This window comes from Crotalus tigris, unplaced genomic scaffold (genome assembly GCF_016545835.1).
Source record: "Crotalus tigris isolate CLP2741 ecotype Arizona unplaced genomic scaffold, ASM1654583v1 scf7180000020990.9691751010:1144802, whole genome shotgun sequence".
Lineage (NCBI taxonomy): Eukaryota > Metazoa > Chordata > Lepidosauria > Squamata > Viperidae > Crotalus > Crotalus tigris.
In genome coordinates, this window is record NW_024098300.1 from 877501 (window position 1) to 889623 (window position 12123).

The 12123-nt window shown below is 45.8% G+C and overlaps 1 protein-coding gene across 3 annotated transcripts in view; it reads left to right on the forward strand.

The window, feature by feature from the left end:
* The window catches only part of SPRED3 (sprouty related EVH1 domain containing 3), a 29006-nt gene that overhangs the window by 10153 nt on the left and 6730 nt on the right, over nucleotides 1-12123 (forward strand). For all 3 annotated transcript variants that reach the window (XR_005559850.1, XM_039369167.1, XM_039369168.1), the window contains exons 2-4: nucleotides 9747-9918; nucleotides 10537-10705; nucleotides 11658-11740. Coding sequence is in view for 2 of the 3 variants with exons in the window: in XM_039369167.1 (XP_039225101.1) it covers nucleotides 9751-9918; nucleotides 10537-10705; nucleotides 11658-11740 (420 nt within the window). In the remaining variant the exon portion in view is untranslated. The remainder of the gene's footprint in view (nucleotides 1-9746; nucleotides 9919-10536; nucleotides 10706-11657; nucleotides 11741-12123) is intronic.

Sequence of the window (12123 nt, forward strand, 5' to 3'; positions counted from 1 at the left end):
TTTTTGGGCCAGCCCAGTATCGAAAAAAATACGTAGACAATTTTTCAATTCTAAAAGCTCCCTTTCCTTTCTCTCTCTCTCTCTCTCTCCTTTCTATCCTTCCTTCCTTCCTGCCAACTCTTTTCTTTCCCTTTCTCCTTCCTTCCTTCCTTCCTTCCTTCCTTCCTTCCTTCCTTCCTTCCTTCCTTCCTTCCTTCTTATAGACAATTTTTGGGCCAGCCCAGTATCGAAAAGAATACGTAGACAATCTTTTCAGTTCTAAAAGCTCCCTCTCTCTCTCTCTCTCTCTCTCTCTCTCTCTCTCTCTCTCTCTCTCTCCTTTCTATCCTTCCTTCCTGCCAACCCTTTTCTTTCCCTTTCTCCTTCCTTCCTTCCTCTCTATCCTACACATTTTAAGGCCAGCTCAGCATCAAAAAGAGCCAGTGGACAGTCTTGCAATTTTTATTTTTATTTTTTAAATGGTCAGGCAAGTCTCAAGAACAAAACAGAAGCTTTTCCACCAATGGTCCAGATCTTCCCATCATCCCCATCCAGAATGACTACTGGCTGGACGGGATACAACCCAGCACATCGTTACTCCATGTTTGCATTCCCCGGAACCTCCATTTCCTGGTTCCCTAAAAATCCTGGCTCTTCTAAATCTCTGCCTGGGGGGGGGGAGGGATGTCTTCTACGATATCTGGCTGAAGAATCAAGGACAATTTGTGAGGTGCTTGATGCTTCCAGAGCTTGGTGGTTTTCTTGCAGACATTTCGTTACCCTACTAAGTAACATCTTCAATGCTAAGCGGGAGTGGGGCTGGGTCTCTATTGATTAACCCCACTCCATTCTAGCAGTGATGATGATGCTAGTGATGATGGTGGATGTCTTCAAGAAAACCACCCATCTCAAAGAGCACCAAGGACCCCACAGTCCTCCTCCTCCTCCATTCTGCAAACTCCACAGCCTTCTAGCACTGATGATGTAACCTAGTTGGGTCATGAAACATCTGCCAGAAAACGACCCAGCTCAGAGAGCACCAAGGACCCGGCTGTCCTCCTCCGCCCTATCTCCTTCTCTTCCATTCTGTAAACCCTATTCCCTTCCAGCACTGATGATATAACCTAGTTGGGTCATGAAACGTCTGCCAGAAAACCACCCAGCTCAGAGAGCACCAAGGACCCCACAGTTTAACCGTGAGCTACAAATATTCTCTCGTATCGGCAAGGACCGTTTCAAGGTTTGAGCTTCCGAGGAGCGTCAGACATGGCCATAAGGCACGGTTGGGAAATGGACGCCTATTTAGAAGCAACCACGAGGTTGCTATCTCATCAAGTTCCAGCTCGATCCCCTCAGAAATCAGGAGAGGGAATGGACTTGCTTGTAGATCTCACCCATCATTTGATGGGGTGATTCGGAAGAAGCAGCAAGGGAAAAGGGGGGGCGGCGAGTCACGTAGAGGCCGTGGATTTTCCCTCGCAGACCTTACTCGCTGGTTGCGGTGACGTTTGGCTTTCTCCTGTATGGCAAAGAGGGATGTGGCTCTTCACCAGCCTGCAGTTGTCCCAGGTTTCTGAGATTCAACCAAAGCCTGGAAGAAAGAAAAGAGGTTTTTATACAAAGAGCTGGCAAGGGCCCCACCAGGAGATCCAACGGAAGGACGTAACGCACGGTCCTTTGACTTGTGAGCCGGACATCCTTTTAAATATTTTAGGTGGCGTTCCCCAAGTCGGTCGTGGGAAAATGAAGGTTGACTGGGGGGGAAAAGGGGCTGGTTGTGTGTGTGTGTGTGTGTGTGTGTGAGAGAGAGAGAGAGAGAGAGAGAGAGCAGAACCTGGCATGCAAAACGAAGCGCACATTGAGCGCCGTCTGCAAGTCTCTCGTCCTTCCCAGAGGATGGGTGTGTGAGAAAGTTGTCAAGTAGGTTTTGCCCCACCTAACTTGCCACAGTTGTTAAGTGAATCCCTCCGTTGGTAAGTTAGCAAGACAGTTGTTAAAGGAATCTGGCTTCCCCCAATTAACGTTGCTCATCAGAAGGTCGCAAAAGGAGATTACAAGAGCCCCCCCACTCATCATAAATATGAGGCAGTTACGAAGCGTCTGAATTTTGATCACGGGATCGTCTGGGGACGCTGCGACGGTCGTTAAGTGTGAAAAAAAGTCATAAGTCACTTTTTCCAGAGCCGTTGTAACTTCAAACGGTCACTAAATGAATTGTGAGTCTAGGACTTCCCGTATATATTTGTGTTTGTGTGTGTGTGGGATTCTCGCCTGGGTCAACACCATCTGTTCTTTGCATGGGGCCCCTTCCCACCTATGTGGCAGCACTCGCGCCCCCCCCCCCGTCAATCATTTATTTATTCATTTTAATCATTTGTACAATTTATTGGCTGCTCCTTCTAGCACGGGTCAGGAAAACCGGTTAGTTTTGTCAGAAAGGGGTTGCGTGGTTTTTTTCCCCCCAGAGTCCGTGTTCGTGGACTAGCTCTAGAACCTTGTTTAAGAAATAAAACTGAACAAGGAATAACACCCACTCACACAGACACACCTACAAGCACTGGGAGCTAAGATGCTCAGCATCTAGCCCAGTGTGCTGACTTTTGCTTTAGAGACCATCATTCGGGGTTTAGCTAACCAAAGTTGAACGGCTGCCCTTTCTGGTGCAACTTTGACGCAGTAGCCAGGGCCAAGAGTAGTTACCTGTTGTTATTGTTTTTTCCTTTTTTTTGCCATTCGTTTGCATTTCTTTCATGCTTTGTTTCTCGGGGGGGGGGGGCAGTGTGTGTTGTGTGTGTATTGTGGTCTGTGGGTGTCCTTTCCCCTTTGTGCGTTTAATCTGTTTGCCATAAAATGCAGGGTTTGTTTTTTTTTCCCCACACCAATGAACTCAGCTGCTAGTTTTATTTCCCTTTAGTGCCTGGTTTGTTTGCGTGTGCATTTGTGTCTGTCTGTGTGTGTTGTGCCCCCTTAGTGCTCAAAACGCACCTCTTTGTTACATGGGGCTGGTTGGAGAGCAGCCGATTAAAAAAATTGGGAGAGTGGTAATTGCCAGCGGCTTAATAGGCTTTAATGAGCAAAAATAATAAGCAGGAAAAAAGAGGTTGGAAGCACAAAGCATGACTGGAAACGGAATTGAGCATGTTGATGTCCTTGCACAGACCGTCGTAGAAATGTTTAAAATGTTAGCAAAGGGGGAAGAAGCATATAAGAAGAGAGGAATATTGTTAACGTAGCTGCCTAAGGAATCTAAAGATTTTACTACGGATTTTATTATTCTGGGTATGAACAGTTTGATATGGGATAAAAACCGAAGGCTGCTTGGCTAAAACTAAATTTGATTTAATGTTCAGACAGGTCCTGTCTTTCTTTCTTTCTTTCTTTCTTTCTTTCTTTCTTTCTTTCTTTCTTTCTTTCTTTCTTTCTTTCTTTCTTTCTTTCTTTCTTTCTCTCTTTCTTTCTCTTTCTCTTTCTCTTTCTTTCTCTTTCTTTCTTTCTTTCTTTCTTTCTTTCTTCTTTTCTTTCTTTGGATTTTCCCTACCTTTCCATTCCGGCATGTTGCTTTAATAAGGAATTATTTTTTTAAAAAAAACCAAATACATGTCATAGATAAGATTTGAACTGCACAAATAGGAGCTTTTAAAATGACATTTCTTCAGTGGGTTTCTTTTATTCTTTTGTGTTTTTACTCCAAACCTGGGGTAATGTGCATCTATATTTGATTGAAAGAGAAATGATTAATTAGGGGATAGCTGATCACTGACGGATTTGTTGAGAGCGTTCATTTTCTGTTTGTTTCCTAAATAAGAATAATGATAAACGATTCAAGGTTACTGAGGAGAAGAGAAAGTGTTCGGCTTGGGGACCCTTGCAAGAAATAAATGGTAGAATTCTTGATGGATGCTGAAAATACTTATCCCAAATACTGCAGGATGCGTCAAAATCCAGCCCAGCCACAAATTTGTCTTCTGCCTTGACCTGTGACTGATTTACAGTTGCCGTTCCAGCCTTTACAAACTTAGTGCCTTCCAGATGTTTGGGCTTCAACTTCCAGAATTCCAGGATGAGGATTTGGAAGGCAAACATCTGGAAAGATTGGGGAAACCAGCATGGATGTATTCTACCTGGAGAGTATTTGAGGCAGGCCTTAGCGATGGGTGACTTCCGTCTCTTCGTCAAATGTGCATCTGTTTTATCACACCTTTATGAAGGGAAAAAAGAAAAGATCTGTTTTAAATTTCCCGTTTTCAATTTAAATTTCCTAGAAAAAAAAGTCTACTGTTTTAAATTTCCTGTTTTAAATTTAAATTTCCTTTAAAAAATAAGGTCTGGATTGGATTATTCATCTTAATCTACCTAGATGAGGCCATTTGATGTTTGCTTGCCAGACAAGATGGCGGCCATCTTTAGCTGCTGTTCTGGGGGTGCCTTTGAGCGAATCGATGGTGAATTAAGAAATTCTCAGCCAGCTTTGCTTTTTAATGGACAAGGATTTTAAGATTGTCTGAGTGTTTTCCTAACGGAGGCTTAAGACAGAGGAGAGAAGCAACCTGGAACTCAGAAGAAATTTCCTGACAGTGAGAACAATTAACCAGTGGAACCACCTGCCTCCAGAAGCTGTGAATGCTCCAACACTGGAAGTTTTCAAGAAGAGATTGGACAACCATTTGTCTGAAATGGGATAGGGTCTCCTGCCTGAGCAGGGGGGTGGACTAGAAGACCTCCAAGATCTCTTCCAGCTCTATTCTGATTGATTGATTGATTGATTGATCAGCTGAAAGGACATGCCTGTTCCTTTCGTGGTAACTCTGGTGGTGAGGTTGGATTGTGGGGAGGTGACATCAGTCACCAAAACTGATGCGAAGGTGGAAAAAGGTGCAGATTTGCTTGCAGTTTTTTTTGGGGGGGGGAGAAAAATGCTCTTTCTGGGTCATCTCCCGAGCAGAAGAGGTGGATCTTAACCAGGTGGACGTTTGATGCTGTTTATTTTATAAACGTGTATGACACCTTCAGCACGAAGTATCCCTCAGCTGGTTGCCTGGGAGAGGAATGTTGTGTGGGCAGGGACCCAGGAATTTAGATTATGACCCAGAGGGGTTCATAGTGAAATGATGCATTAGCTTGGACCGAAAATGAATCTGATCTTTGCTGATACAGGTTGGTGGTTTGCACCCTTAGAATAACAGAGTTGGAAAGGAGATCTTCTATTCAACCCCCCCCCCCCTGTTTACAGGAAACCCTATCCCAGAGGTCCCAAACCTTTTGGGCACCAGGGACCAGTTCCGTGGAAAGAGGTTTTTCCACGGACCGGAGGGGGCGTGGTTTTGTGTGCTGCCTGCATCCCACGGATGGGGCTTTGCTTGTTTGTGTGGACTGGTTGCTGGCATGCCTTGGCCCGCTACCGGTCCACGGACTGTGGGTTGGGAACGCCCATTTCAGACAAATGATTATCCAATCTCTTCTTAAAAACTTCCAGTGATGGAGCTCCCACGACTTCTGGAGGCAGGCTGTTCCACGGGTGAATTGTTCTAACTATCAGGAAGTTTCTCCTTAGTTCTAGGTTGCTTCTCTCCTTGGTTAGTTTCCATCTGTTGCTTCCTGTCTGGCCTTCAGGCACTTTGGAGAACAGCTTGACTCCCTCTTCTTTGGGGCAGCCCCTGAGATATTGGAAGAATGCTATCATGTCCCCCCTCGTCCTTCTCTTTATTAAACTAGACAGACCCCATCCCAGTTTGGTCTCTGAGAAGCCAGAAACTATTCTGATCTGTTGAGTAGCTCTGGTTGAATTAAAATGGGTGTCCTTTAATTCGATCAGGGTTTCTCAACCTTGGCCACTGGACAATGGATGGACTTCAGTTCCCGGAATTCCAAGGCGTTCGCCCATCTTCCAGCTACCAAGGCTGAGAAATTGAACTGAACAGCATTCAATTCAATCAAATTCAATGGAACAGAAGATCCTGATTTTAAATCTCCCGTTGCAGCAGTGATCGGCTTCGTGGATCATTTCTTAGAATAAGCTAGTGGGGGTTTTGCAGTTTTCTGACGTTTTGTGAATCTGACTTCCCCCTTGATTTTGCTTGTCGGACGGGGGCAAAAGAGGACCAGAGACTGCAGCGGTCAATAAATGGGAACCAGCTGCCACATGTCTGAATTTTGATCCCGTGATCCTGGGGTATGCTGCAGCGGTTGTGAAAAAAGGTTATAAGTCACTTTTTTCAGTGCTGTTGCAACTGTGAGCGGTCACCGAATGAACTGCTGTAAGTATTGTGTCACCCTAGTAGTCCTTCTCTAGACTTTCCCGGTTCCTGCAATTTTTTTTATTGTGTGGTTTAGCCTCCAGCCCCCTAATCAAGGAAGTCTCAAATACATTAAGCTCGAAGGCCTCTCTCTCTCTCTCTCTCTCTCTCTCTCTCTCTCTCTCTCTCTCTCTCTCTCTCTCTCTCTCTCTCTCTCTCCCAATTTGAGTTGCTGGCTGGGGGGATTCTGGGACTTGAAGTCCAGCCCATATGGAAGGTCCCGGTTAGATCCTCTGCTTCAGTCCAGCTGTCTATGAATTCTTTCCACCAGCTCAAACATCCTTCGCTCCCATTTCAGGCAGTTTAATCATTAACGTGGAGAGCAAGATGTTGAAAAGCATCTGTTTGCTGAAGGGTGAGATTACGAGGAGGCTGGGCAGCTGAAGCTACTGTGCAAACGGTGGAGAAACAGAGGAAGGGAAGCTGGAGAGGGAGAGAGAAGAGGGGGAACTGTGTATCTCAACCGTGATCCCCTTCCAGATGGGGGGGGACTGCAATTCCCAGAATCCCCCTGAAATCCAGACATCTTAAAGGTGCTGGCCAGGAAGTTCTGGGATAAAGTAAGGCCAGCCCTGTTTGGCCAACTGGATTAAAGTTAAGGTTTGAATTGGAATTTCTGGATCAGTGGTTCTCCACCTGTGGGTCGGGACCCCATTTGGGGTCGAACGGCCATTTCACGGGGGCCACCAAACAAGGCTGTCCGCCATTTTTTCCCCCTTTTCTTTGGCCACGCCCCTGGCACCCGGTGATGTATAAGTGGTTGGGGGGTCACCACAACATGGGGAACTGTATTATGGGGTCGTGGCATTAGAAAGGTTGAGAACCACTGTTCTGGATGAAATTCTTGTTTTCCTTTATTTGTCTTTTGTTCAGGAGCTTTATGAAGCCTACAGAACCACAGCCCTAGCGGGGAGGCCAGCCTGAGAAAGTATGATTTGGGCCAAAGTCCTACAGAGGACTAGAATCTGAGTCCTCCCACAGCTCGTTCAACACACAGCCTCCCAGAATTCCCATCTTCAGGGTTTGATTCTCGGCTTGTATAACTAGATTCATGCAGGACGCTACCCCCGAGACTCAAGGGAACAAACCAGAAATGTTGTGTTGACATGTTTTGTACAAGCAATTAAGCCGTATGTTGGCTTAACTCAGGGCTTCTCAGTTGTGGCCACTGTAAGATAGATGGACTGTGATGGCTGGGGGATTCTGGGAGTTGAAGTCCACATATCTTCAAGCAACCAAGGTTGAGAAACACTGATTTAGATCGTCATCTATGGCGGCTTGGAGAATGTCAGGTGAAAAGTTGGATTTGTGAGTCTCTTCCATAAACCCTTATATTCCTATTGAGCAGGGGTCTTCAAACTTGGCCCTTTTATGACTTGTGGACTTCAACTCCCAGAATTCCTCAGCCAGCGAGGAATTCTGGGAGTTGAAGTCCACAAGTCATAAAAGGGCCAGGTTTGAAGACCCCTGCTCATTGATCTGCTTACTTGAGGAGTTAGAGCGGTGTGTCTCAACCGGTTTGAGGAATTCTGGGAGTTGAAGTCCACGTGTCTTCTAGCCAAAGCTTAACATGATGGCCTTTTTCGCACACATTCAGACAAGAACTAGTTTTCCATAAGGGGATGAATCATCAACTATTCAACCTCCTTTCGGCTTGTTCCACTGTGTTTTGCAAATCCAACCTTTGCGTGAAGGTGAATTTTGTAGTGTTAGGGGAGATGTAGTACCATATAATAATGCTATCTTCAGCGGGCTGTTTGACAAGACCATCCTTTCGATGTCTTTTGCTTCCTTACGTCTTTGTTTAATTTCCACTGCTCAAGAGACAAGTTTCTCCAGGCCTTCTACCGAATTTGGGTTTTCAGTCTTTTGGGGTCTTGCCTTTGTAACTCCTGTGGCTTTTACTTTTGTAGATAATTTTATAATATGCTGATAATTTCATAATGTGGTGTTTTGGTCACCACCGTATAAAAAAAGATGTTGAGACTCTGGAAATTGCACAGAAAAGAGCAACAAAGATGATTAGGGGCCTGGAGGCTAAAACATACGAAGAACGGTTGCAGGAAATGGGTCTGTCTAGTTTAACGAAGAGAAGGACGAGGGGGGGATATGATAGCAGTCTTCCAATATCTGTGGGGCTGCCATAAAGAAGAGGAAGTCAACTTATTTTTCAAAGCGCCTGAAGGCAGGACAAGAAGCAACAGATGGGAACTAATCAAGGAGAGAAGCAACCTAGAACTAAAAGAGAAATTTCCTGACAGTTGGAACAATTAGCCAGTGGAACAACTTGCCTCCAGAAGTTGTGGATGCTCCATCACTGGAGGTTTTTAAGAAGAGACTGGACAACCATTTGTCTGGAATGGTATAGGGGTTGGCAAGGGGTTGGACTAGTTTAATCTAGAAGACCTCCACTGTCCCTTCCAACTCTGTTATTCTTTTAGATTGTTGGTTTTATTTACAGTACGTTAATTTAAAAATCCGCCTGGGGAACTTTGCTGCAAAAGATGGGTTGTAGGTAAAATGCCTTATCTTTGCAGGTAAAACCAATTCTATCCTCACGTGAATATGAGGGGGGGGGGGAAATATCTGAATTCCCTTTTCCTATTCTCTGTGTGGGTGGCTTAATAAGTAATGAGAATATTTGATGTCCACGTGGGACCTGTTTTTCTTCTGAAGTCTGCTTTGCATATCATGATCTGTTCTCACGTGGAGAGGAGGTGGCTTCCAGGTGAAGGAGGCAGATTCATGACAGGCCTTAAGCAAGCAATACTTTACTCCTTAGGCCGCCTGGTCTTTCTCCACAAGAAGCGATTGTGATACCCAGAGCAGCTTGTAGAAGCAAAGCAGGTGCATTAAATACACTCTTTAGTTACCACTAACTGGAACTTTATGCCCTGTGAACCTCGTAGAACCTTGAACTAGAAGTATAACAGAATGACAGACTTGGAAGGGACCTTGGAGGTATTCTAGTCCAGCCCCCTGCTCAAGGTGGAAGCCCTGTACCATTTCAGACAAATAGTTGTCCAATCTCGTCTTAAAAACCTCCAACGTTGGAGCACCCACAACTTCTGCACAGCTTGTCGGCCCAAAGAGGAGAGAAGCTCATTCAATCTCTCACAACCTCACCAAGTTTGGTGACTCCTCAAAAGCTAGCTTGCCGCTTACGAGAAGAACACGCCATCTTGGAAGTTGGTGACCCAGGGCCTTTCTCAGTTAGTTCAGGCACTTGATCCTACAAGCAGACTTGAATTTCTGGAGATCATGTTTAGATCAACCTTCTCCACTCAGGTGCCTCCTAGAGACATAATCCCATCTTCTCCAGCTTACACAGCCTCGGGATAGCCGGGCTGCTGAGTTAGCGCTGGAGCCGTAAGCTTGGTGGACCTCACTTGTGGGGAAAGCAACGGCCGAGGTTGATTTGAGGGGGGTGGCCTTCCTTTGCCCTGATCCTTCTTCTCCGCCGTTTCCCCCCAGTTACATGGTTCGGGTGCGCGCTGTGGTGATGACCCGAGACGACTCCAGCGGCGGTTGGGTACCCATGGGTGGTGGCGGCCTAAGCCATGTGACCCTCTGTAAAGTCCCGCACCCTGACGAAGGGCAGCGCTGCCAGTACCTGATCAACGGGGAGCGCCTCCGGGACCAGACGGTGAGACTGACAGGATGGGGAGACGGGACAGAGGGAGACCGTTGCAAACCAAAGAGATTAAGAGTACATTAGAAGACCTTCCCTCTCCTTCCATGGCAGGAGGTGATAGAGCAGGGGTCCCCACTCTCTGGGGCGCAGCCCACTACCAGTCCGTGGCCTGTTCATAATCGGGCCACTGGCTGGTGCGTGCATGTGTGCGCACAGCCCCAATTCACACGAGCATTGCGGACGCTCATGGGCCCCACTCGCATGAGCAACGGGTGCTCGCACGCATGTGCGCATGCACCTACCCCTCCCAGAAGACCATCCCTTCTTTCCTTCCCTCTGGGCTGCCAACTCAGAAAGGTTGGGGAACTCTGACAGAGCATGAGGGGGGATGCGGCCTTTAACCCAGTAAGTCTGCAGCAGTCCTTAATTTAGGATGTTAATTTTGGCTCAAGTGACTTCCCCATCATCCCCAGCCTTAACGCCAGGGACAAAAGTCAGCTTTTCTGCACATTTAGGTCACTGTAGTCTTGGTGGGCAGCACGAGGTAGGCGGGGGGAGGTATCCTTCGATTGTTCTTCCCGTCATCCACTCTTCATCCTCCTCCTCCTCCTCTTCCTTCCTGTCCTGCAGACCATCTTGGAGTGTACCTTGAAAAGGGACCTGGTCTACAACAAGGTGAACCCCATTTTCCACCACTGGAAAGTGGGGGACAACAAATTTGGCCTCACTTTTCAGAGCCCTGCAGACGCGGTGACTTTTGAGAAGGGCGTGCAAGCCGCTCTGAAGGAGATCACGGAAGGTGAGGGGACTACAGGAAAAATGGAGGGGGGAGGCAAGGGGGGGGGCTACCATGCTATGCAACTGAGCCATTGTGGAGTATGGCAGCTTCCTTTCAGCCCGTCACAGTGGAAAATTTCAGGTTCAACGCTGGCAACATCGATCAACTTCTCATAGGTGTTTTTTCTCTGACTCCACTCTGAAATAGGAGTGATTTGTAAACACGTTGTAGCGTTATAGTGATTACTACAGAGAGTTATTGAACTGTTGAGTAACAGCACTGTCTTCTACCAGGGTTTTGTCATACTCAAAATGGACACAGGAAACACAGGAGAATTTCTTGAAGTAGCTTAGACAATTTAGGAGTTCATTCTGGAATTCTTATTCTTATTCTTATTCTTATTCTTCTTATTATTATTATTCATTGTACAGTCAGCCAGATGTTCAGACTAGATCTGGCATTTTTATCCATTTATCGAGTCCTTCCCAAAGACCTGGGATAGGCAGATGTGGATGTTTGATGGTGTTAGAGGTGTCATCCCAGGACGTAAGCTGTTCCGAGTAAAGCTGCCTTTTGCAATTGACTGATGGTGATGTTATCAATGCCGAAAGTGGAGCTCCAGTTCTCTTGGGATTGCAGCCTCGGAACCTATCACTACTGATGTTATTATTACTATTTGAAATATATAATAGCCGGCAGCTCCCATAGATTCACGGCAGGATGCAAATCCAAAACATACACAAACCCCCCCCCCCCAAAATTAAAAACAAACAATTACAAACCAAACTAGAGGCACTTTTCTTAAATTTTCTTATAAGCCAGCCAAGCCCTGAAGAATGTATTTTCATTTTTTCCCCTCATCTTTGCATATTTCATTCAGGATAAAGGCCTATCATTGTATTTTTTTTTTAAAGGACTTTGGTATAATTTTGTGCACATATTTAGATTATTTTTTTTTACTTCCATCTTCCAGGTTCTTTTTCACCTTGCTCCAGTGCCACCGGCTCCTCTTCCTCCTCCGAGGATGAAGCAGCTGGTCGGGACGAAGCCCTTACTGTGAGTCGGTTTTCTACTTCAAATTGAATGTTTCTGATTATTGTAAAGCGATTTTTCTCATGTGTGTTAGCCAAGGAAGGCTTGAATTGAAAAACAACTTTTTTTTAAAGCAAGTTTCTGCCCTTTGGATGGCCAGAGTGAGGTTCAAATCATGCTGCAGTGCCTGATAATACAGGTGGTCCTCAGCTTACAATCATTCTTTTAGCAACCATTCGAAGTTACAATGGCACTGGGAAAAATGATCTGCCACAGGGAATTGCACAGCAGGTGTCCAAATAAAGTCAGAGACGTTGAACTTGCAGTTTTATATAAATAAATATATTTTACATCAACATATACAGCAAACTAGATCATGAGAATCATGAGGTAAACGGGAATCATGA